The 26,043-nt window shown below is 39.2% G+C and overlaps 4 protein-coding genes across 4 annotated transcripts; all 4 read right to left on the bottom strand.

Annotated features, from left to right (window-relative positions):
* Positions 1-2,959: 2,959 nt before the first annotated feature.
* On the bottom strand, positions 2,960-6,837 carry LOC134659678 (zinc finger protein 83-like). Its single transcript, XM_063515363.1, has 2 exons — positions 6,769-6,837; positions 2,960-4,246 (listed from the first exon to the last, which is right to left on the bottom strand). The coding sequence occupies exon 2, from the start codon at positions 3,986-3,988 to the stop codon at positions 2,981-2,983; it is 1,008 nt and encodes a 335-aa protein (XP_063371433.1). The 5' UTR covers positions 3,989-4,246; positions 6,769-6,837; the 3' UTR covers positions 2,960-2,980.
* LOC134659441 (gastrula zinc finger protein XlCGF7.1-like) lies at positions 5,888-9,069 on the bottom strand. Its single transcript, XM_063515083.1, has 2 exons — positions 8,852-9,069; positions 5,888-6,603 (listed from the first exon to the last, which is right to left on the bottom strand). The coding sequence occupies exons 1-2, from the start codon at positions 9,067-9,069 to the stop codon at positions 5,943-5,945; spliced, it is 879 nt and encodes a 292-aa protein (XP_063371153.1). The 3' UTR covers positions 5,888-5,942.
* Positions 9,070-9,913: 844 nt separating this feature from the next.
* LOC134659440 (zinc finger protein 57-like) lies at positions 9,914-12,787 on the bottom strand. The gene is made up of 3 exons (XM_063515082.1): positions 12,724-12,787; positions 11,593-12,585; positions 9,914-11,222 (listed from the first exon to the last, which is right to left on the bottom strand). Exons 1-3 carry the CDS (start codon positions 12,785-12,787, stop codon positions 9,979-9,981), a joined length of 2,301 nt encoding a protein of 766 aa, XP_063371152.1. The 3' UTR covers positions 9,914-9,978.
* Positions 12,788-18,065: 5,278 nt separating this feature from the next.
* LOC134659677 (zinc finger protein 879-like) lies at positions 18,066-19,260 on the bottom strand. Its single transcript, XM_063515362.1, has one exon. The coding sequence runs from the start codon at positions 19,098-19,100 to the stop codon at positions 18,075-18,077; it is 1,026 nt and encodes a 341-aa protein (XP_063371432.1). The 5' UTR covers positions 19,101-19,260; the 3' UTR covers positions 18,066-18,074.
* Positions 19,261-26,043: the final 6,783 nt, after the last annotated feature.

Here is a 26,043-nt window from a genome sequence, read left to right as displayed (position 1 = left end):
CACATGCTATTTTTGTATGAAAATCGATTCCATTCCTATCCAGTATCAATAGCTTCCTAGGGGTCAACTTCCGATAATGTACTAAAAAGCCACAAATTAATAAATACTTTTTCCATACATTTACTATGGAGAAAACGAGAAATTTTATTCACAATTTTCTATCTCGCCCATCAGTCTTACAGCAGTATGATGTCTTCATACAGTATTATGATCTTTAAATGTAACAGGAACAGGACTGATTGGGCAGATAGAAGAATGTGAATTAAATTTCACGTTTTCTCCATAGTAAATGTATGGAAAAAGTTTTTTTTTATTTGTTGACTTTTTAGTACATTACCGTAAGTTGACCCCAAGGAAACTATTGATACTGAATAGGAAGGAAATCGATTGGCATACAAAAATAGCATGTGAAAAATAAAAGTTTTCATTTTCATACAAAGAGTATGGGAAAAGTTTTCCTCGATTTGTGGCTTTTCTAGCCGGAAGTTTTTTTTTTGGTTCCATACAAGCTTTTGATCCTCAATAGGAATGGGATCGATTGGCATCAAAAAACAAGCAACAACGGTTGCACTCCGGGAGTGCCGATAGAAGTGAAAACTCACCACACTATGTTACCGACGCCCTGTAACACGATACATACGTTTAGCGGAGGTATTCTATTTATTTATTATATATTATTATCATTCTCAAATAAGATCACACTTTTTCATTGACATGTTTATTTACATACTGCCATGACAACGTCAAATTATTTGAACATAGGTAAAGAGTCTTGAAAAGGAGTCCGCAACATAAATGTCAAATAACATTGAGTTTTTCTTTATTCATTTAAATGCCACGTGATCGCCTTACGCCCCTTACGGTCACGTGATCGCCTTACGCTGTCTCGAGTTTATCATTTTTTCCCCACCTCAAAAAGTGCCCAGCGCCGCCAAAGAAGTTTTCACTTCAAAAAGTTTGCAAAAATGACCTTTTTCTCGCACCCTGTATATTTTTTTCAAAATCTGTAAAAGCCAATCTTTATTAATTTGAAATCGAGGGAAGGTCTTCTAAGACCGTTTTCTCGTAGCAGCACGGGATCTGGTAGCTGCCCTCACTGACTCAAAAAGAAAATCCATCCTGTATCCACCTTTTGGATATTAAACATGAAAATACTACCGGGTATGGTATTTTGTTAGTTATGTATAAGTTAAGAAACTAACCGAGACGATAGAAAAACCTCATGTAAGAATAGTTAAATGAAAATATTGCTTGTAAAAGGTATGTATTTCAATCGTATTCACAGTAGAATATAGTATGTGGTACTTAGCATTTCTTAGCAAAACAAGGACATCAACGGAATCCCACAAAGAAGTATATTCATCACACTAATATACGGACAAACAGACATAATTTGCAAGTTTTATTTGATTAATCACCATGTACTTAAGAATAGGTATTAGGTGCACAATTACATGCACAATGAAGAGCGGAATTTCTTCTTAGGAAGCATCCCTTGACATGGCTCCTGGCCATTTGTAAGACGTAATTTTCATAGTTAATTGAACCTAACAGATTAACCGTGAAAGGGTAACAGATTAAACATGAAAGGTACTAAATCCTGGCGTAATAAAAATAGTTGTAGCGTAGCGTTTTTTCTTAAAAACGATATCGATACGGTGAAAAATTAAAGCGCCTGATTTTTTTTAATAGCAATGCAATGTGTAAAATTAGTAAAACTCGGAAACCACAAATAAAATGGTTCAATTTATAATTGAATATTAAAGTATTAAAAAGGTACTAAAATTTGGCTTTTATAGAATTTATCAATAATCGCGGGATCATAGCGTAATAAAATACACCCGCCATTCTGACTGTCAGGTTGGCGGGTGTAACGTTTTTTGGTAATAACTTTAAATACCGTGAGGTACTAATTTTTTTATATGAGGTACCAAATAGTACAAATTAGGTACTAAAATATGGTATGCTTTTTGTTCATTTTTATTTACATACACCCGCCATTCTGACTCTCACCTTTAAAGTTACTAAATTCTGCAGAACACTCGACGCAAGTATGCAAGTTGGATTCGAATCTGAACGGGACTAGGTGGTTCTTCATGTCTGTGATTATAGGACGGTCGTGAGCGACTTTCAAGTGCTCCATTAACTGTCCTAAATCCCTTGTAGTCGAGGAACAGATGTTGCATCGAAGAGACGTTATGTCCAGCTTTACGATGAAACCTACGATGGACTCGCCTTTCATGTAGTTAGCTTTAGTTGTGTCGTCGTGGGCGGTTATAGTATGTTGCTTCAAGTCTGCAGGATCGCGGTACTGGTCGCTACAGAAACAGCAAGCATACCCCACGCTTCCTCTACAGCGAATTGGCGTCGCATTCGAGCTAAGTAGGATTTCCTTTAGATTAGCTTGGTGTTTGTGGGCTTCGTTCAGTTTCCTAAATGAGACATTTACGGGTGCCGGCTTAATTTCGATAATCTTACACCGTTTCTTCCGAGGTTTCTCTGTCTTTGGACTTATGACGATCGTTTTCAGTTTAGATTTGGTGTTCTTACTCTCACGGGGTGCGATCATGGATCTCCGGAGCTTCCATCCCACACCTATGGAAATAGAAATCGGCATTAGAATTCCACATGCATTACATTTCAGATAGGTAAGTACCTATAGTACTTAAATATTTCCTTGGTTGATGCTACTAGTTGTCTCTTCTGTTGGTAACTTTTACCGTGCAGAAATGAAGATGCCTTGAACTAAGGACTGAAACTAAAACGAGAGAAATCTTTTACCGCGCGGTTTAGGCCGCTTTTAGGGACCTCTTTAAAATATTGTTGTTTATAGTCGCTGACACGTAATTTCTTAAAGTAAAACAAATTTATCATATAATAGAGTAATTAAGGTAAGTACATATATTATACAAAGATTATAATAATTTTTTATAACATTAAAGAAAACGTTTATTAAATATCAATACAAAATCAAAGCAATTTACACTTCCTCCCCGTGTTTAGATCTCATGTGCCCCCTCCAGCTACATTTCTGCACAAACGTCATTTCACAGTATTCACATTTAAACCGGCGATCGTCTGCGTGTATCCTCATATGCTCTCTCAGCGTGCTCTTCCTTCCGTACGATTTGTTACAGATCACACAGTGAAAGTCTCTCTGCCCTGTGTGCGTCAGCATATGGTTCTTTACCTCGGGCGTGGAGAAAAACATTTTGTCACATTCAGAACACTTGTGCCGTTTCTCCATCATATGAAAGGTCCGCTTGTGGATGGCGAGGTATTTATGGCTTTTAAAAGCCTTTTCACACGCCGGACACCTGATCTCAATTGCGGGTTTGCCGTGGACATTTACCATATGGATATTTTTGGCTATAGTCCCGTTGAAGCGCTCGTCGCAGTAATCGCACTTGTTACGTTTGTTGAACCCTAGATGTACGGATTTCTCGTGCTCTTTCAATTTGAGGTCGTTATTGAAAACTCGCTGACATGTCTCGCATTTATGCTCTCCGTTCGCGTGTTGTCGGACGTGGTTTTGCAAACTCCTCTGGTTTACGTATCCGCTGCCGCAGGTGTTACATACGAAATTAGGGATGTGTATGTTCATATGATGAACCAACGTTTTAAAATTGTGGAATTCATGATCGCAGTTCACGCATTTCAGGTCTGTTCTGTTAGTGTCGAATCTAAAGGGTACCATGTAGTTTTTATCAAACGTATGTATCGTTTCTGAATGTTCCTTTTTTAAATGCTCCATTAACTTCTCGATGCTGTGAACTTCGCACTGGCAAATTTTGCATTGCAGGTCTGTTATATCCACTCTTATTATTAGTTGCGCGATATCCCGGCCAAAATAAGCGTTTTGTCCAGTGGGGTGTTTCTCTGCGGTATGCCTTTTCAGAGCCGCCGTATCATCGAACCGTTCAGGGCAACAGCAGCAGGTGTACCACTTGCCGTGCAGTCTTAAAGGCGTGGCGTTCGAGCACCTCATTATCGTACGGAGATTCTGGATATGCAAATCAAACTCATTAGGTTTTCTGGTTGTGTCACTCTTAGCTACAGACTTTTTAGTTAGCCCTTTGCTTTGGGAACTTCCCTTCTTCTTAGCTAAATTCTCATTTTTGTCAATGGTTCGATCTTTCTTTAGCTTTTGTTTATCTTCTTGTGCCAACTCGACCTCGACTTTTATTTGGGAACTCCTTTCTTCAGGTACATCTGCAAAGATAAGTTTTGTTTTACAAAGGCCACACTTTTTCGCCACCTTCCTGCGTATATTGAAACACGTAAGTCAGCTTATTATTATTTATTATTCACATTGTAGACATTTTTTTACAAATATATCTTACATATGTATAAGGGTGAACTGGGTAGCAAAATCACACTTCTTCTCCATGCTTAGATCGCATGTGCCCCCTCCAACTACATTTCTGAACGAAAGCTATACCGCAGTGTTCACACTTGAATCTGCGGTCATCTGCGTGTATTCTCATATGTTCCCTTAATGTACTCTTCCTACCGTAAGATTTACTACAAATAATACATTGGAAGTCACGTTTCCCTGTGTGAGTTAACATATGTTGTTTCACTGCATGGGTAGAAAAGAACATTTTATCGCATTCTGTACATTTGTGCCTCTTCTCCATCATATGAAACGTCCGCTTGTGGATGGCGAGGTATTTATGGCTTTTAAAGGTCTTTTCGCACGCAGGGCACTTAACTTGGTTCTCTGGCAATCCGTGAGCTTTAATCATGTGGACGTTTTTTGCTATATAGCCAACAAACCGTTCTTCGCAAAAGTTGCATTTGTTTCGTTTGTTGTATCCCTGGTGTACGGATCTCTCGTGCACTTTTAGTTTGGCGTCGTTATCAAAGATCCGCTGACATTTCTCGCACTTGTGTTCTCCGTTGGCGTGCCTGCTCACGTGGTGTTGGTAGCTCCGTTGATTGACGAAGCCGTTGCCACAAGAACCGCACACAAAGTTCGGATAATGAACATGCATGTGTTGAACTAACGTCTTGAAATTATGGAATACATGTTCACAGATAACGCACGTCAGCTCATTGTCGGTATCGAATTTGAAAGGGATCATATAGTTTTTGATCCGTGTGTGTATTCGTTGTGAGTGTTCTTCCTTTAAATGCTTTGTTAATTTCTCTAATTCACCGATTTTGGTATTGCAAAGGTTGCATTCTAAACCCGTTATATCAACTCTTATAATTAGTTCTGAAATGTTACGTCCGACGTTTGCCGCTTTTCCGTCTGGATGTTTCTCAACCGTGTGTTTTTTCAAGGCCGATGTTTTTTCATACCGTTCAGGGCAGAAACAGCAAGTGTACCATTTACCATGCATTCTCAGTGGTGTAGCATTAGAACATCTCATAATCGTTTGTAAATTCTGTAGATGCAAATCTAGTTCAGTAGTTCTTTTAAGGATAATTGATCTGTTAGTGGTGATTTTTTGACCATCATACCAAATGAGTTGGTCGACTGTAGATTTTTTATTTTTTATTTTAGCGCCTTTGTAATTGCCTTCTGTTCGTAGTATAACAATGTCTTCTACGCAGTCCTCTTCAAGTGATTCCGCTTCCAGCTCAGAGTTGGTCTCGAGTTTTATTAACATGCTCCCGTCCTCGGAATCATCTGTAAAGACAAGTTTTGTTTTATTCTAATGCTCAAACTTATTATCTTCATGGTAACATCAACATGATACCGAAAGGATTACTTTATTTAAAAGCCAAATCGCATTCCACATAGAGAGCCTTGGTGAAATTAAGTTTGTTTACCATTTAAACTGGACAAATTTCTCTTTTAAAATTCAAGAATTAGTCACTTTATTAAAATAAAACGATACCAGCAAAATCATAATTATATATATTTATCTAAAAAAAATCGCATTGTAACAATTCATTTTGTTTTTATTTTTCTTTATGGAAATTCACTTTTATTATGTGACATCTTCCCTATGCTTTGATCGCATGTGCCCCTTCCAACTGCATTTCTGTACGAACGCCATGTTGCAGTGTTCGCATTTGAAACGACGGTCGTTATTGTGAATCCTCATGTGCTCCCTTAAAGTGGAGCGCCTGCTGAAAGCCTTAGAACACACCGCGCATTTAAACGCACGCAGCCCCGTGTGGATTGTCATGTGATGCTTCAACGTGTGTTTTTGGAAGAATTTCAAGCCACAGTCCGGGCAAGTCTGATCTTTCTCCATCAGATGAAATCCTCGCTTATGGTTCCTCAAACTCTTCGAACATGAAAACTTCTTATTGCATACTGTGCATTTAAACTCTGGCTTTTTAATCCCATGGACTTTTTCTAAGTGGTCCAACTTCCAATTCAGCTCAGCGAATTTTTCGCCACAATAGCCACATTTATTTCTTTTAATACCGAGATGAACTACTCGCGTGTGATTCTTTAGTTTAAGGGTGCTACTGAAGAGTTCGTTGCATTCCTTACATGTGTATTCGCCTACATTATGCCCGAGCTGGTGAGTTTTCATACTGTTATAGCTTAAAGAGCCTTCGTCACAGACATCGCAAATAAAATTCCTATAGTGCTTTCGCATATGATCAATTAAGGAATGGAAATTATTGAATTCTTGGCTGCAACAGCGTATTTCAGTTTCGAACTTAAAAGGAATGATTAGGCTTTTGGTGAGTGTGTGAAGTGGTTCTTCGTGTACTTTCATAAGATGTTCGGACAACTGTTCAAATTGATCGATTATTCGATCGATCGATTGTTCAAGTTTTGATTTACAAAGGCCACACATTTTGTCCACCTTTCTGCGTATATTAAAACACGTAAATCGGCTTATTATTATTTATTTTTCGTATTGTAGACATTTTTACACATATATCCAGGGCCGGATTAACCCTAAGGCAGAGTAGGCAACTGCCTATGGGCCCCGCCTCGGCTAGGGGGCCCCGCCTCGGCTACGGGGCCCCGGCGGCCCCGCGCGCACCAAAAAAAATGGGTTTCATATGGCCAAAATTCATAAATATTTTTTTATGGTACCTAATGTCCAATATAGACACACAATCATCAAATGATTATGTAAATTATGTTATTTTATAGCTTTTAAAGTCTGTAAATCGAGCTCGAATTTCAGGCTCCCGAGGGCCTAAAACCTCATTAATTTTTTTATTTTTATTTATTTATTCTATACTAAAATCTTATAATAAATCAAACAAAAAAGTGCCGTGAAACCCTATCGGATTTGTACCGACACAACATTCGTAAATACATTTTACGCATTGTTGTGATACATGGGATAATCGATATTTATATAAAATTACAAGTGAGATTACTTAAATTCTACAAGAAATAAATTAGCGGGTAAAACTAAATATGTAGCTCCCACTCGAGTACACAATCGGCCGTGCATTCCTTATCGCTGTGCGGTTTACGTGTCAAGAAAGTCTTAAGCGGCTCAGGTTTTCCTTAAGGCATATGCCATTAATTGAGTACCGAGTTATGAAACTTCGGCCCTCCGAGTATGACACATATATTATTGTTGAGTAACATTTGACGATTGGTTCGTATCAGAGCGCTGCTTTCTTACAGCTCGACCTTCGGCGTCGCTTTTTAAAAAATATAAACATTGATTTCAGAAGCTTAGCCTTTTGCCTCGCATGAAAGCTCACCTCGCTGGTTATAAGTAAGCTTCGGGTTTGTTAAGTATGTGGAGATTTCTGAGCTCGACCTTCAGCCTCACTTTTTACCTCAATTTTTGGTTCGTCTACCAAATCTCTTCTTCAGCTTAGCCTTTGGCCTCGCTGCGCCAAGCTCGGCCTGCGGTCTCGCTTTTTAATACAATGGACATTGGTTGGCGTCTGTGATCTTGCTGAGCTTATCCTGAAGAACGGCTTTCACCTCGCATGAAAGCTCGCCTCACTGGGTAACTTCGGATTTTTAGGCTTTTTTTAACACGCTTTCACAATTTTTTCACAAAAAATTTCGCGCTCGCTGCGCTCGCGATTTTTATTGCTTTTCCGATTTACCCTGTACTTACATGCTAGTTTAACTGATTAATTAATAATCATTTAAACACATGTAAAATATTTATTATTAGGTTAATTTTAATCATGTGGCTCGTATGGCTGTTCAGCCTCGCAAAATATTTAACTACTTATTGAGAAAAGAAGAGCTCTCCCCACACTGGACGCAAGGAGGAATCGGCAAAAACTAATATAAAAAACCTTTATGTCCACGCAAGAGCGAAAAAAACATCGTTCGGCATGTTCGGATCGGCTCAACCGACACCTGAAGATTGAAATTAAAACCGCAAACTTACTTCCCTGTACTGAACAACTGAACTTATGTATGCAGAATTTAACTTTAAGGGGGCCCCGAGCATTGCACTGCCTAAGGGCCCCGACATGCTTAATCCGGCCCTGCATATATCAAACATTTTTAAAAAGGAACAAGTAAATTGAGTACCAAAATCACACTTCTTCCCCGTGCTTGGATCGCATGTGCCCCCTCCAACTACATTTCTGAACGAAAGCTATTCCGCAGTGTTCACACTTGAATCTGCGATCATCTGCGTGTATTCTCATATGTTCCCTTAATGTACTCTTCCTACCGTAAGATTTACTACAAATAATACATTGGAAGTCACGTTTCCCTGTGTGAGTTAACATGTGTTGTTTCACTTCACGGGTAGAAAAGAACATTTTATCGCATTCTGTACATTTGTGCCTCTTCTCCATCATATGAAACGTCCGCTTGTGGGTGGCGAGGTATTTATGGTTTTTAAAGGTCTTTTCGCACGCAGGACACTGAACTTGGATCTCTGGCAATCCGTGAGCTTTAGTCATGTGCACGTGTTTTGCTATATAGCCAACAAACCGTTCTTCGCAAAAGTCACATTTGTTTCGTTTGTTGAATCCCTGATGTATGGATCTCTCGTGCACTTTTAGTTTGGCGTCGTTATCAAAGATCCGTTGACATTTCTCGCACTTGTGTTCTCCGTTGGCGTGCCTGCTCGCGTGGTATTGATAGCTCCGTTGATTGACGAAGCCGTTGCCACAAGAACCGCACACGAAGTTCGGATAATGCACATGCATGTGTTGAACTAACGTCTTGAAATTATGGAATACATGTTCACAGATAACGCACGCTAGCTCATTGCCGGTATCGAATTTGAAAGGGATCATATAGTTTTTGAGCCGTGTATGTATTCGTTGTGAGTGTTCTTCCCTTAAATGCTTTGTTAATCTCTCTAATTCACCGATTTTGGTATTGCAAAGGTTGCATTCTAAACCTGTTATATCAACTCTTATAATTAGTTCTGAAATGTTACGTCCGACGTTTGCCGCTTTTCCGCCTGGATGTTTCTCAACCGTGTGTTTTTTCAAGGCCGATGTTTTTTCATATCGTTCAGGGCAGAAACAGCAAGTGTACCATTTACCGTGCATTCTCAGTGGTGTAACATTAGAACACCTCATAATCGTTTGTAAATTCTGTAGATGCAAATCCAGTTCAGTAGTTCTTTTAAGAATGATTGATTGTTAGTTGTGATGTCTTTAGATTTTTTATTTTTACTTTTAGCGCCTTTGTAATTATTGCCTTCTGTTCGTAGTTTAACAATGTCTTCTACGCCGTGCTCTTCCAGTGATTCCGCTTCTAGGTCAGAGTTGGTCTCGAGTTTTATTATCATGCTCCCGTCCTCGGAATCATCTGTAAAGACAAGTTTTGTTTTATTTTAATGCTCAAACTTATTCTCTTCATGGTAACATCAACATGATACCCAAAGGATTACTATTTAAAAGCCGAATCGCATTCCACATAGAGAGCCTTTCGTGAAATTTACCATTTAAACTGGACAAATTTCTCTTTTAAAAGTCAAGAATAGTCACTTTATTAAAATAAAACGATGCCAGCAAAATCATAATTATATGTACATATTTATCTAAAAAAATCGCATTGTAACAATTCATTTTGTTTTTATTTTTCTTTATGGAAATTCACTTTTATTATGTGACATCTTCCTCATGCTTTGACCGCATGTGCCCCTTCCAACTGCATTTCTGTACGAACGCCATGTTGCAGTGTTCGCATTTGAAACGACGGTCGTTATTGTGAATCCTCATGTGCTCCCTTAAAGTGGAGCGCCTGCTGAAAGCCTTAGAACACACCGCGCATTTAAACGCACGCAGCCCCGTGTGGATTGTCATGTGATGCTTCAACGTGTGTTTTTGGAAGAATTTCAAGCCACAGTCCGGGCAAGTCTGATCTTTCTCCATTAGATGAAATCCTCGCTTATGGTTCCTCAAACTCTTCGAACATGAAAACTTCTTATTGCATACTGTGCATTTAAACTCTGGCTTTTTAATCCCATGGACTTTTTCTAAGTGGTCCAACTTCCAATTCAGCTCAGCGAATTTTTCGCCACAGTAGCCACATTTATTTCTTTTAATGCCGAGATGAACTACTCGCGTGTGATTCTTTAGTTTAAGGGTGCTACTGAAGAGTTTGTTGCATTCCTTACATGTGTATTCCCCTACATTATGCCCGAGTTGGTGAGTTTTCATACTGTTATAGCTTAAATAGCCTTCGTCACAGACATCGCAAATAAAATTCCTATAGTGCTTTCGCATATGATCAAGTAAGGAATGGAAATTATTGAATTCTTGGCTGCAAACAGCGCATTTCAGTTCTTCCGTTTCGAACTTAAAGGGAATCATTAGGCTTTTGGTGAGTGTGTGAAGTGGTTCTTCATGTATTTTCATAAGATGTTCCGACAACTGTTCAAGTTGATCGATAGACTGGCCACAAAGTTTACAGTGCAGAGCGGTTATATCTAATTTTACGAAGTAGTTGGAATTGTTGCCCTTTATGAATGGTTTATCTTTATAAGTGTGGTTGTCTCTTGTATGTTGTTTGAGACTGGAAGCTTCACGACAGGATGTGTCGCAAAAGTAGCACGTGTAACCGAGGTTACCGCGACTACGGATTAGCGTTGCGTCTGAACATCGCAGTATTATGTTTAAATTCTCCTTGTGATGTCTTATTTCTTTCTTCATATAGTGTCCCTTTCGAGATGGTACTGGTTTATTTCTAATTTCTAAAACTAATTCGGAACCATTCTTTCTTTTGTCCTCTGTTGAATTTGAAAACACATTCTTCGACTTGGTCGGTTCTACATCTTCAACCTCTATATTTATCTTCGTCTTTGCTTTTGTGGTCTGATTTTTGTTCTGGCAACATTGTCGTCGTTCTGGAAAGAAATATATAATGTTCACTGGAAGTGGATCAATTAAACATGGTAAGTTTGCTACGAAATTATTAAAAAAAATGACAGCTACCTAATTAGTCGCTATAAGACATGCTTGATAAATAAAAGACTGGAAATCTTAATCTTAGCAATTTATCGAATAATTTCCAAAGACATTACAAATTCTAATTTAAGTTTAATTCAGAGTGGTTAGAACGCATATGACCCCTTAAGCTGCTCTTTTGCACGAAAGCCATTTCGCAATGTTTGCACTTGTACCGTCGATCGTCGGTATGAATCCTCATATGATCCGACAAAGTCTTCTTCCGACCAAAAGACTTAAAGCAGACGGCGCATGAGAACTCCCTAGTACCAGAATGAATAACAAAATGATTCTTCAACTGAGCCTTCGCGTAAAATGACATATCGCACTGAGAACATTTATGAGGTCTTTGAATTAAATGATCCCTTTTGATGTGAAGTCGAAGAGCTGCCATGGTCTCGAATGTTCTTTCGCAAGCTTTGCATTTAGGAGATTCCCTTTGTACACCGTGCACATCCTTCAAATGTTTTACTTTTTGCCTGAAATCTCTGAATCTCTCATTACAATAAGCGCATAAATTTAGCTTAGGGAGCCGGTGTACTTGTTTTTCATGCGCCCTTTGTTTAAGTGCCGTGTCGTAAACTTTAGGACAAAAACTGCAAATAAACGATCCCGTTTCGTGGGTTTTCTTGTGGTTCCTTCTCATGTTGCGTGTAACGAAACCACTGTCGCACGTTTCGCAAATATAATTTCTGAAATGGACATTCATATGCTCCTGTAAAACCTTGAAAGTGTTGAAATCATTGGGGCAGAAGACGCATCGCAGCGTTTCGTCGCCGAATTTGAAGGGTAAGATGTGGCTTTCGATGTCTGTGTACATTTTTTTGCCATGCTTGTCGATTAAATGACTCGTGAGTAGTTCTAGTGAATCAACATTGCTATTGCACAGTTCGCAGCGCATCGCCGTAATGTCAAGCTTCACAAAATATTCAGCCATAGTTTTTCCCCTCATGAAGGCGCGCTTAGTCTTAGTATCGTGGCCCTGAATAGTGTGTGTTTTGAGATCAGCTGGGTTTGGGTACTGCTCGGGACAGAAGCAGCACTGGTAGCCAATACCGCCGTGAGCCCGAATTGGAGTAGCATTCGAACTATCTAAAATAATTCTTATATTATTTCGATGCATTTCTAATTCTGTTGGGCCTTTTGTCTTTTTTGCTTTATCTTCGTTCTGAGCTGTCGTCGACCCTTGATTTCTTGTAGATCTTTTGGAATCTTCTTTTTTCGAAGAGCACTCAAATTGGACGCCAATATGCGTCTCTTCACCTATAAAGAAAATCAGGAATTATTGCGTTTCTATTACCCCGACGACAAAAATAAAAAAGAAACGTGCGGTTCCTATTTAGTACTCTAAAGGTATACCTACTGATTGTTATTTAAAACTTAATTTCGATAGGTAGGTACCTTTTAGGTTTAGTATTCTGCATTTAAGCACGTCTTCTGAATCCAAAAAGTAAGTGTGTGCCATGCTCGAGGGTGATGCCAGAGCATTCCTTCCCTGAATATTGAATAAAATGTAGGAAAGTTCATTTTGGAATATTTACATCGTATAAACTTAAACTTGACATTGATACTTCACGCCAATAACCAAGGGCATTTTATGTTGCCCCCTAGTCTACAGATGAGGGATGTTGCGAATATCCGCATCCGCATCCGCAACCGCGGAACTTCCGCATTATTTTCAACATCCGCATCCGCATCCGCATAAAATCGATGCGGATTTAATGCGGATGCGGATGTGGAACAGGTCGGTACAGGAACGTCTTAGCATCGGCGTAAGTGCTAGACTGCTAGGTAATTTAGTCATTAACCAAACAGACCTATTAGAAATGAGCAGTCAAGCGTGAGTAGGACTTAATGTACGGAACCCTTGGAACGCGAGTCCGACTCGCACTTGGCCGGTTTTTTGAAATAAAAATTACTAAAATGTAATATTTGACGTTTTTTATGTACCTATCTTGACATCCGCATCCGCGGATGTGAGCCTTTAAAAATCCGCATCCGCATCCGCATCCGCGGATGTCAAAAAATCGGCATCCGCAACATCCCTGCTACAGATGCTCGATCGATGACACTTAATATTAACCTCCAACCGTCCACGAGGAATAACCTAGCTGGGTGGCGTTTTCCGATTTTATAATTAGGGACTACAAAAATTATGTGATGAGGCACGCGGCGTTTTATACAAACCCTTGTTCTTATATGTACCTACCTACTCGGAGATAAGATAGAAGTAATTTCCGATTATGACGTTTAAATAACACTTGCACGTGTGTGCTATAAAAATCGCTGCAAAGTTATCTTGGTCTTACGTCTTACTATAGCCAAATACTAAAATGACAGTTCTATTTCCCCAATTTCTCATTTTTGTACTACAACAACAACCACAACAAGATGATTGTGTAGCAAATTGGCCAATCAAACTGTTGTTATTATAGGATCTGGGACACAGAACAAGTAGAATGGCGATGCGAGCAGGGTACGTGTCGCCGCCGGTTATGAGCAAAAGCTCGCATGCTAGTACTCGCCCGCGCTGACCGAAAACCGCATGCCTTTTGCGCCACAATAACGTTCAGATTAAGAAGCCAGACATCAAATCTGTCTAAAGGAGGCGTATCCATTCACCAGGCACACAAGTTTTTACTACCGTTGCGCGAGAAATGTGGAAATGTGGAGAGGAACGAGCGGCGACACCGGTTCCGATACTAACTGCGCGCGATAGCCGTTCTAACCTCTTTAATGTGTTCTGTGATCTGGGATATATGTAATCTTGTGAATAAGCAACATGTGAATAGTGTCCGTCAAAGTTAACACTTTCTGAAGAGTTCTGTTCGTAGGGAATCGGATCAATCGGATCAGACTAAAAAATCTGTTGATATTTAAAATATTGCTTATGACTAGCGTTGTTAAGAGGAGACACATACGACGCAATTTTAGTGTGCTTATATCAATGCGATATTTCAAATATCAATGTATTTTTAATCTGATCCGCGTGCGTAGCCAATGTGCAATCGATAACGCTCCGTAACGTAACGTAACGTGTCGCACTAGTATGGAAGAATGTGATAGAGAGAGTTGACTACGATACGCTACGGAGCGTTAACGATTGACACGTTGGCTATGCGCCCCAGTTATCGGCTAGGGTCGTAGATTTGGCATGAGCCAGTGTATGGAATGCATACGAAGAAAGATTAGGATCACCAATTTACCATAGTACCACGAGAATGTCGCTTACGTAACGCTTTCGCCTTGTATGGCAGCTACCTTAATCAAATCCCTAAAGTTCTAGAATATACTGCCAATTTCTTAGCCAAGTCGTGAAATATTAACAGACCCAATATAGCTTACTAGCATTTTCAGAAGTATTAGAATAATGTCGTTACGTAAGCGACATTCTCGTGGAATGCCCCAGTAGCGACTCTGCACATCATCAATTCATCATACTTTCCGCTTACCACTCTCTCATCTCATCATACTTAAATATCGTCTCATCGCGTTCTCAATATCAATAGCGCAATAATAAGCCGACAAGATGATGAAAATGTGGTGAGTTGCGAATATGGTGATCTGTTCATAATCTCTAAAAAACAACACAATATTATTTTTAAAAAACTTTATTTTGCTCAATACAAACAATTTTTACAGCAATTTAATGATCACTATTAATCATAAGTCACAGTAAAAATAAATTGTAAGAACAGACTTAAAGAGCTATTAACATAGATATGTTATTTTCATACTTCTATTTTTATTTGATATCAGAGTGTATGAATGTACAAAATATATATAGTCGTGAATAAAAATCGTGTCCGTTAGGTTGAAGGCTGAAATAGGAAATAGATGGTGCATATGTTTTATGGTCTATACATTTATCGCTTTAGATTTACCGCTTATAGGATGATACACGCTAGAACGTTCCGGGACCGGGCCGAGGGGCCCGACAATTCCGTTTTCTATAAGAAGCATAACGTGGTTGTGATCCGTATTGCGCCATCTACATCAGCTGTCAAATTTGAAGCACGATTTTGTCTTGGAGTTTTAACGCATATTATACCTAGGTACAATTAATATATCTTTGCCTAATACTTATAAATTGGAGTTTAGTTCTGTTTTAACCTTTTAACCGCCATAGAATACGTCATCGAGCGTGCTCATGTCGCTGGGGGGTACGAAGTTACACGAAGTTTTGTCTTATTTATCAGACAGCGGCGAAATGAGCCCGATTTTGTATGTCTTATATATCAGTCTACGGCGGTTAAAAGGTTAATTGTTTATGTACCTATCTGTCACAGGTAAAAATGAACATTTTCATTACAATAGAGGATATACAAACTAGTAATCTAGTGGACTTTAATAGGAATACAAATATTTAACGACATTTTTTTCTATGTGCACATTGCCGCCTGGTAACTTTCATGAGCATTTTAACAGGTTTATTATTTTTAACTTACAATGGACATACAATTTCTTCAGGTTGAGTATTACAGCCATGAACTAGGCATTTGGCAACTTCGAACATATACCTACATATAATGAAATGAAATAATAGATACCTATACCATAAGGATGTTCTATAAATTATATACTAAAATATTTAATTTAACAAAATAATCAAGAACCTAGTGTGAAAGGATACAATAAAAATAATAGAATACCTACATAATAATTATGTATTCTATGGTAAATATTATTTACCATACATTGATAATTCCTAGGTTCAGAATATTATTGTTTTAGAGAATTTCGTTTTGCCGAACCTTTTTATACCTACACCATTGTTTTATTACTATGTCGTAACTAAAGCTAACATAGCATTTTACATAGCTAATAACTAATTAGTGGTTTCACAAAGAAGTTTTCGGCGGATTTTTTTTTAGACAAATGAAACGATATCAACAATTATACGTAAATATCCCACCCCACGCACCCACACATGTACAACAACAAAAAAATAAAGTAAAAAGTAAATTCATTCCTTTAATTTATTTTTCTGTGACTTTCTTATTCTTTTAGCCTGTAAATGGTAGATCCTGTAATGTACTCTTAGGCGCTCGTAGTTAGCGAACGTTTTATCACACGCCTTGCATTTAGTTTCTTTAGGACCTACTCCATGCACTTGTACTAAATGATCATACTTCTGCGCAAAACGCGTGAATTTCTCATCACAATAACCACATTTGAATCTCTTATCTTTTCCCTCGTGAACGCAGCCAATGTGATATTTTAATTTCCGAATGGAATCATAGACTTGGTGGCATTTGTCACACTGGTAATCCCCAAGTTCGTGTTTTTTCTTATGTGCTAACATGCTATCTTTTTTAACGAAGCCAGCATCACAAACATCACATACGTGATTCCTATAATGCCTGTTCATATGTTCTATTGCCATTCTGAAAGCGGAGAAGTCTGCGTCGCAATGGACGCATTTTATAGGATAACTGTCGAATCGAAAAGGCAACAAGTAACTTTTGACATCGGTGTGAATGGGTTGATCGTGATCTAATCGCAAGTGACCTATTAATTCGGCAAGTTGAGCGAAATTTTTAGAACACACTTTACATTGTAAACGCGTGATGTCGAGTTTCACAGAATAGTCAGTGTAGTTAGGTCGTCGCCAATGTCGAGGATCGTGTTTTAGATCTCTGTGGGAGTCAAGAGTATGAGTCTTGAGATCGGCCGGCTCAGGGAACTCCGACGGGCAGAAGAAGCACGCATAGCCAATGCCGCGGTAGCTGCGTATCGGTGTCGCGTTGGAATTAAGCAAGACTATCTCTAAATTTTTCTGGGCTTTAGCAACTTCAGTCTCACATCTTTTTATCGACTTTTTTGACCCTTTTAAACGCTCATTTATGGGTGTTGAAGACTGGTTGAGGGAAGTGGTTGACACAATAATAGGGAGTACGGTTTTACCTGATGAGACGAGATGTTTAATCTTTGGGACTGGTGATTGATGTGTGACGTCTGCAAAGAAAGGTAAGGGTCACAGAAGTTCGCAGTCTGGACTTATTAATCTTAGTATCATTATTCATTAATTAAATTCCTTTAGAAATGGACTTCAAAAAAAATAGCATCTAATTAAGTAATGGAAAGTAATACAAAATTTAATGAGACAATCCCTGAAAGCCATTGTTTCTAATTTGTTTTCATAAATACGCTTCATGAGGATCCCTGCCATTAAACAGTTCTCTGAGCACGCCCCAAATGGTTATTTTAACGTCGGTGTATCGCACTATTATTTATTCTGTGGTATCGCGAAATGACCATGGCAATGCTTCAAAGTAAGTAAAAAAAACACGACGTACTTTACGACGTAGATATTATATTGTCAACTAAGACACTCAGAAATGTAACTCAAAAGGTTATTTCGATAAATATATAAAAGCGGCAGCAGACGAATCGCCTGATGGTAAGGGATTACCACCGCCCATGGACACCTGCAACACCAGAGGGTCCAGAGGGGTTGTAAGTGCGTTGCCGGCCTTTAAGATGGGAGTCCGCTTTTTCCTTGAAGGTTAATTTTAAATGATCGTTCTTAAATCGAAAAGTTCTACCCGCAAATAGTAATATAATCAGTAGCAGGGTTAGTTGATTGCAACTTTTCAGACATTTTGCACTCAACTATTTGTAATGTACATTTTTACTGAAACACGTTCGTTACTAATCTTTAATGAGGTATTAGAGATTGTATTTAACTTTGACATGACTGATAAATGTCATTGCTGTCTTAATTATGCACATTGCACATCATTCCGATTCTATTTATGTTTTGACTGTATGTGCGATTTCAGAGTGCATTTCTGGACGAACGCCATCTCGCAATGGTTGCACTTGTACCTGCGGTCATTGTTGTGTATCATCATATGCTGCGTCAACGTAGACTTCCTTGCGTACGCTTTCTCGCAAATATCGCATTTGAAATCACGAGCACCTGTATGTTTCAACATGTGCCTGTTTAAATCGTGGCTATATGCAAATTCCATATTACAAACTGAACACTTAAACCTTTTTACCATCAAATGAAAGGTCTTATAATGTGTTCGTAGACTACTGTTGTTCGAGAAGACTTTATCACAAGCCGTACACTCGGCTCTCATGGGAGCTACTCCATGCTCTTTAACTAGATGATTGTTCTTCATGACTAAACTACAGAATTTTTCGCCGCAATGGACACATTTGTACCTTTTACTTTGGCCTTTGTGGGCGGAGCGAATGTGATTAGCTAACTTCGACTTAGTATTGTAGACTTGGTCGCATTGTTTGCATTGGTTATTTCCATTCTCATGAGTTTTTTGGTGAGTTCGTAGGTTAGCTTGGGTGACGTATCCCGCATCACAAATGTCGCAAATGTAATTTCTGTAATGACTTTTCATATGTTCTACTGCATTTCTGAAAGCTGTGAATTCTCGTTCACACGATGCGCATTTTACTTTACCGCTGTCGAATCGAAAAGGCAAGAAGTAATTTTTGATATCAGCATGAATGAGTTGATCATGATCGACTTGCAAGTGATGCATGAATTCGGTGAGTTGAGCGCAACTTCTTAAACATAGCTTGCATGTTAAGTTTGTGATGTCAAGTTTTACAGAATAGTGCTCGGAACGTTGAGACCGTTTCGGTTTTATGTCGTTATGGGAGTTGAGAGTGTGTGTTTTGAGATCGGCCGGGTCGGGGAACTCCAGCGGGCAAAAGAAGCACACATAGCCCGTGTCAAAGTGACCGCGTATAGGCGTCGCGTTAGAATGACGCAAGATGATTGCTAAATTATGATCATGCTTCGCCATTTCTGCTGCTAATGTGGCTCTCTTTGACGGTTTTTGCGGTTTTACGGTTATGCATGCTGAAAGTTGATTGTGAAGAGACGTGGTTGACGTGATAAAAGGCAACCTTTCATCATCCGACGGCGACACATATTCTACCTTCAAGACGGGTGTTTCATGTAGAGCGTCTGAAAAGAGAAGTAAAAGTCACAGAAGTTTTTCTACCGATGCTTAGAATAAATTATAAACTGGAATATATGATCTATTCCAGTTTAGGACTAAAATTGCTAGGGCTGGCCTAAAAGTTGTTAACTGCTCCGGCTGTACTATGGGCCAATGGCTCTAATATGATGCGATTTGAATATGATACCGTCTTAAACGAACATTTCAATGCTAAATATGGGTGTGAAAAAGTTGTCTATTTAACAATTCAAAGTATATACCTAATGGTAAGTTAAAACTGTAACATAGCTGTTTAATATTTGATAGAGTAACAGACTAAGTATTCAAGAATTACTCTTTACGGTCTCCGTTACTTTTTCCATTCCGATTCCATGTTTCGAGTACAAATGAGTTTTTAAGCTGATTTTTTGCACGAAAGCCATCCCGCAGTAATCGCACTTGTGCCTGCGATCACCGTTATGTATCATCATATGTCGTGTCAACGAAGACTCCCTTCCGAACGCTTTCTGGCAAACATTACATTTAATATCCTTAATCATTAAATGGCAACACTTGTAATGCTCTTGCATGACCTTGTAGTTCACGAAGGTTTTATCGCACGCCGTGCACTTGACTACCTTGGGAGCTACCCCATGTTCTTTCACTACGTGATTGTTCTTCGTAAAAAAATTTGAGAATTTTTTGCCGCAATACGAACATTTGTTCCTCTTATCTTGACCTTGGTGGGTGTATGTAACGTGATTCTGTAACTTCACCTTAGTATTGTACACTTGGTGGCACGTCGTGCATTGATACTCTCCATTGACATGAATTCTTTTGTGTGATTGCAGGCTAGCTCTAGTAACAAAGCCTGCGTCACAAACGTCACAAATATAATTTCTGTAATGCACATTCATATGTTCTACTGCATTTCTGAAAGCAACGAATTCTGTTTCGCACGATGCACATTTTAGCTTACCGCTATCGAATCGAAGAGGCAAGAAGTAATTTTTAACCTCGGTGTGAATGAGTTGGTCATGGTCGACTTGCAAGTGGTGCATTAAATCAGTTAGTTGATCGAAACGTGTAAGACACTGGCATGTTAAATTCGTGACGTCGAGTTTTACCGAATAGTGATCGTATTTTGGCGGTCTTTGATCTTCATACATTAAATCTCTGTGAGAGTCTAGAGTATGTGCTTTAAGATCGTCCGGGTTGGGAAACTCTATCCGACAAAAGAAGCACATATAGCCCACGTCGCTGTGGCCACGTATAGGCGTCGCATTAGAGTGGCGTAAGACGCTTTCTAAATTATGCTCATGTTTAGCCATTTCCGCCCCAAGTATACTTCGTGTTAGTTTTGAGTCTAATTTCACAGACCTTTTTGTCGTTTTCGGTTCTGCTGTTATGGGGAAGATAGGTTGATTGAGAGGGGACGTTGATACGTCAAAAGATATAGTTTTTTCATCGGACGATGTGGCAAGAAGTTCCACCTCTAAGATCGATGTCGGGTGTGGAACGTCTGAAAAGAGAGGCAATGGTCACAGATGTATGTGAAATAAAGATGTGATTACGATATAAACCTATAAGCCTTACCAGGACTGCCTTAGCAGTGTCAAACTGACATAGTAGCTAACGTCTGCGTAACTTACTATCAATACATCTCACTCGCACTAATGTCCGAGTACTAGCGAGATGCATAGAAAGTAAGTTACGCACACGCTAGCGAATATGTGAGTGTCAAACTGGTGGTAGCCGTACTAGTCTCCGTGGCTAATAAACTAATCTTTCCACCAGAGTACGACGTGCTACGTGCTACTGGCTTAGTAATGTTCATGACAGAGGCTTTTAATATAAACTGGCTATTTCAGAATGTCTTCATGCTACTAGGAGTTTATTACCGCGTATTTTATCTCGAAGTGGCTCTCTAAATGTAGGTAGTATCAGTATTTTAATGTCGTCATTTAAAACGACTTATTTAACGACCGTCATATACAAGCGTGGCAGTGAATCTTCTTCAATCAGATACATTGTACCATCTAAGCGACTCTTCTCATAGACCTGCTTAGAGCCTAAAGTGCGCATGCCGTTCATCAATTGTTATTTGTTATTTACCATGTCGAATTTGTATGGCAATATAAGTCAGGTTTGGGGCGATAATATAAAGTAAATCATACAAAATAATACATAATATTGTGCATTAGACAACTTAGGAGTATCATATCCTTGCAACATAGGTATTAAATTTTTGACACAGTAACAATAGACTGGATAACTTGACTGAGTATTCAAGAAGTACTATTTAGTGGCTCGGTTACTTTTCCATTTCGATTCCGTGTTTCGAATATAAATGCGATTTTAAGCTGCATTTTTGGATGAATGCCATCGGGCAGTGCTGGCACTTGTGCCTTCGGTCATTGATGTGTATCCTCATATGCTGCCTCATCGTAGACTCCCTTCCAAACCCTTTCTGACAAACTTCGCATTTGTAATCACGAGCACCGGTGTGTTTTACCATATGCCTTTTTAAACCGCCGCTGTTTGAAAACTCCATAGTACAAACTGAACATTTAAAGTTCTTAATCTTTAAATGGTAAGACTTATAATGCATGCGTAAGATCTTGTCATTTCCGAAGGTTTTATCACACTCCGAGCACTTTGCTATCTTGGGAGCAACTCCATGTTCTTTAACCAGGTGACTGTTCTTCGCTGTTAAACACGAGAATTTTTCACCGCAATATGAACATTTGTTCCTCTTATCTTGACCTTGATGGGTGTAGCGAACGTGATTGTGTAACTTCACCTTAGTATTGTACACTTGGTGGCACGTCGTGCATTGATACTCTCCATTGACATGAATTCTTTTGTGTGCTTGCAGGCTAGCTCTAGTGACAAAGCCTGCGTCACAAACGTCACAAATGTGATTTCTGTAATGGATATTCATATGCTCTACTGCATTTCTGAAGGCTTCAAATTCTGTTTCGCATGACGCACATTTTAGCTTGCCGCCATCGAATCGAAAAGGTAGGAAGTAATTTTTTACCTCGGCGTGAATGGGTTGGTCATGGTCGACTTGCAAGTGGTGTATTAAGTCAGTCAGTTGATCGAAACGTGTAAAACACTGGCACGTTAAATTCGTGACGTCGAGTTTTACCGAATAGTGATCGTATTTTGGCGGTCGTTGATCGTCATACATTAAATCTTTGTGAGAGTCTAGAGTATGTGATTTGAGATCGTCCGGGTTGGGAAACTCCATCCGACAAAAGAAGCACATATAGCCCACGTCGCTGTGGCCACGTATAGGCGTCGCATTAGAGTGGCGTAAGACGATTTCTAAATTATGCTCATGTTTAGCCATTTCCGCCCCAAGTATACTTCGTGTTAGTTTTGAGTCTACTTTCAAAGACCTTTTTGTTGTTTGCGGTTCTGCTGTTACGGGTAACATAGGTTGATCGAGAAGGGACGTTGATATGTCAAAAGGTATTGGTTTTTCATCGGACGACGGGCCGAGAAGTTCCACCTCTAAGATTGATGTCGGATGTGGAACGTCTGAAAAGAGAGGCAATGGTCACAGATGTATGTGAAATAACCACGTTATTAAGATATACACTTAGTTTCCGTGGCTAATTAACTTATATTTCCACCAGAGTATGACGTGCTAGGCTTATCGAATTGGCAAGGGAAATGGGGCTTTTTTCATACATTTAAATTGGCTATTTCTTAAAACTAACAGTTGAAAGGATACTTCATCCCGAATTGCCTTTCTTAAGTACCTACACTTATGAACCAACGGGTATTCTAAAGTGTTAAATAATGACAGCATGTCATGCGCTGACGGCATGAATTATAATGACCTCAATTATAACAACTTATGACTACCACCATATGCACGCGTGGCACTGAGTCTTCTTCAACCAGATAGGTACCTAAATTGTACTATCCTACCGTCTCTTCCAATAGAACAGCTTAGAGCCTAAAGTTCGCATGCCCTTACACCAATTGTTATTTGTTATTTACCATGATTTTTTGATTGATGAGTGATTGTTTGATGATTGATGAGTGAGTTTGATTATAATAAAAAGTCAATCACACAAAACAATATATAATTCAAATTACCGGTACAGATGGTATGGTAATGGTATGATAACGATACTATCGTATGTCATAACTGCCTCTTGCTATTTATTTTGACAAAATACATTGGCTAATTAAATCATCCCGAATTTTTCGAACCCATGTTTCGAGCGCATGTGTGATTTTAAAGTGCATTTTTGAACGAACGACATCGGGCAGTGGGTGCACTTGTGGCTGCGATCATTGTTGTGGCTCCTCATATGCTGGACCAGTGTGACCTTTCTACCGTATGCTTTCTGGCAAATATCGCATTTGAAATCTCGAGCGCCGGTGTGTTTCACCGTGTGATCTCTTAATTCGCCGTTAGTCGAAAACGCCATTTCACAATCACTTGAATTTCTTTATCATTAAATGGTGTACCTTATAATGCTCACTTAGGCCTTTGTTGCTTCGGAAGGTTTTGTCACAAGCCTTGCACTTGGCTAACTTGGGAGCAACTCCATGCGCTTTTACTTGGTGATTATTTTTCATTATTAGACCCGAAAATCTTTCGCTGCAATAGGCGCATTTGTGCCTCTTGTCTTGACCTTGGTGGGCGGAGCGAATGTGATATCTCAACCTCACCATAGTATTGTAGACCTTGTGGCATTGGTGGCACCGATAATCACCGTTCTCGTGAGATTTTTTGTGACACCGAAGGCCTAATTTGGTAACAAAACCTGCGTCGCAAATGTCACAAATGTAATTTCTATAATGCTTATTCATGTGTTCTAGTAACATTTTGAAAACCGCATATTCTGTGTCGCATACTACACATGTTAGACGATCACTGTCGAATCTAAAAGGTAACAAGTATTTTTCTGCATCAGTGTGAATGGGTTGATCATGGTCCACCCGCAAATGGTGCAGTAGGTCAGAAAGTTGGGCGTAACTTTTAAAACAAATTGTGCATTTTAAATTAGTGATGTCCACTTTAACTGATAATATTTCTAATCTCAGCGGTGGCAAAGTAGGATCTCGCTTGTTATCATGGTGGAATTCTAGAGTGTGTCTCTTGAGGTCGGCCGGGTCGGGGAATTGTGTAGAGCAGAAGAAGCAGGCATAGCCGATACCGCGGTGGCCTAGTATCGGTGTCGCGTTGGAATGACGTAGAATGATGTCTAAATTTTGCTGATTTTTAAACACTTCTCTCCCTGAGTTTGTTAAGCGCGGACTTGTCTTTTTCTGTGCTTTGGTTTCAGATGTCGATTTTTTAAGGCTACAAGTCGATATGATAATGGGCAGTTTGTTTTCAGCTGACGTAATAAGAGGTCCCATCTTTACAACTGGTGTATGACGTGGAACGTCTGAAAAGAAAGCTAATTTTCATAGATATACGTGGAGTTACGACACCGGCCTGGTGTTCATTAGCAATGACTTGTTATTATTTCCTTTGACATACAATGTGAAACATAAGCATCACAAAGTTGTTACGGACTGAAGCTGTAAAGAGTTCAACAAAAATAAGTTTGAATATACGATTTCTTAGCATTACGAGTTCACGCTATCATGCTGTAACTTGACATTGTTATCTAGATTACGCTTCTGAACGAACGCTGGTCCCTTTGTCTCGACGACTTGCTTTTGTAACACTACTAACACTGCCACAATGTTCACCGAAAATCTTTCATTCCGCCATAGATTAACATAAGATTTTCCTTCTGATTATTAAAATTGAACTTTGACACACGTGTCTTCGTTCCATGAAATGGTAAGTTTAATCAAGTCGCGTCAACGCTCTTAGTCTTGCAAAGGTACGAACCGTTGAGTTGAGAGTTGAACTAAGTGCGTTGCGATTGTATTGTACCTACAGTTGTGTGCCAAGTGAAACCTGGCGAAAAGTATTTGGCCCAAAGAGAATTAAGTACACCCTCAGTGCCGCATAGCGCACAATGAAACTCTTCAAAGTCAAACGGTGGTATTAGACTCTTATAATTAGAGTAATAAACACTCATGATATGATTGATATTGTTCAGTGAACTCTATATATTGTTACAAAAGGGTCACGGTTGGTAGCTGGTAGCTACAGGTACCAAAACATCGGAGAAAATATATTCTCATGTTTCGATAGCCAATAGCCATGCGTTAATCCGCTAATTAACTTGTGTACCTAGATAGTGTAATTTTTAACTAAATTTAATTTCCAATTTGACAACGTGCGTGGAGAGTGGAGACACAGCCATATGCGCCATATCAATTGGTCCCCATTGTGCTATTCAAGAAATTGTTTTTAGGGTTCCGTAGCCAAATGGCAAAAAACGGAACCCTTATGGATTCGTCATGTCTGTCTGTCCGTCCGTATGTCACAGCCACTTTTTTCCGAAACTATAAGAACTATACTGTTGAAACTTGGTAAGTAGATGTATTCTGGAAACCGCATTAAGATTCTCACACAAAAATAGAAAAAAAAAACCATACGTGTGGGGTGTCTATGGATAGGTCTTCAAAAATGATATTGAGGTTTCTAATATCATTTTTTTCTAAACTGAATAGTTTGCGCGAGAGACACTTCCAAAGTGGTAAAATGTGTCCCCCCCCCCCCCCTGTAACTTCTAAAATAAGAGAATGATAAAACTAAAAAAAATATATGATGTACATGACCATGCAAACTTCCACCGAAAATTGGTTTGGACGAGATCTAGTAAGTAGTTTTTTTTTTAATACGTCAAAATCCCCTAAATACGGAACCCTT

The sequence above is a fragment of the Cydia amplana genome, chromosome 25 (assembly GCF_948474715.1).
Source record: "Cydia amplana chromosome 25, ilCydAmpl1.1, whole genome shotgun sequence".
Lineage (NCBI taxonomy): Eukaryota > Metazoa > Arthropoda > Insecta > Lepidoptera > Tortricidae > Cydia > Cydia amplana.
Note: the sequence above shows the minus strand (reverse complement) of the source record. Positions and strands in the feature narration are given on the sequence as shown.

Coding starts and splice junctions, on each gene's coding strand:
- LOC134659677 (XM_063515362.1), bottom strand. CDS start 19,100: ATGGCGAAGCATGATCATAATTTAGCAATCATCTTGCGTCATTCTAAC.
- LOC134659678 (XM_063515363.1), bottom strand. CDS start 3,988: ATGAGGTGCTCGAACGCCACGCCTTTAAGACTGCACGGCAAGTGGTAC.
- LOC134659441 (XM_063515083.1), bottom strand. CDS start 9,069: ATGCATGTGCATTATCCGAACTTCGTGTGCGGTTCTTGTGGCAACGGC. Junction 6,604..8,851: donor TGTGACTTTTGCGAAGAACG/GTTTGTTGGCTA, acceptor ACGCTGTTGCAG/CCAAGAATTCAATAATTTCC.
- LOC134659440 (XM_063515082.1), bottom strand. CDS start 12,787: ATGGCACACACTTACTTTTTGGATTCAGAAGACGTGCTTAAATGCAGA. Junction 12,586..12,723: donor CAGAATACTAAACCTAAAAG/GTACCTACCTAT, acceptor TTTTCTTTATAG/GTGAAGAGACGCATATTGGC. Junction 11,223..11,592: donor TCATTTTGTTATTCATTCTG/GTACTAGGGAGT, acceptor ATTTCTTTCCAG/AACGACGACAATGTTGCCAG.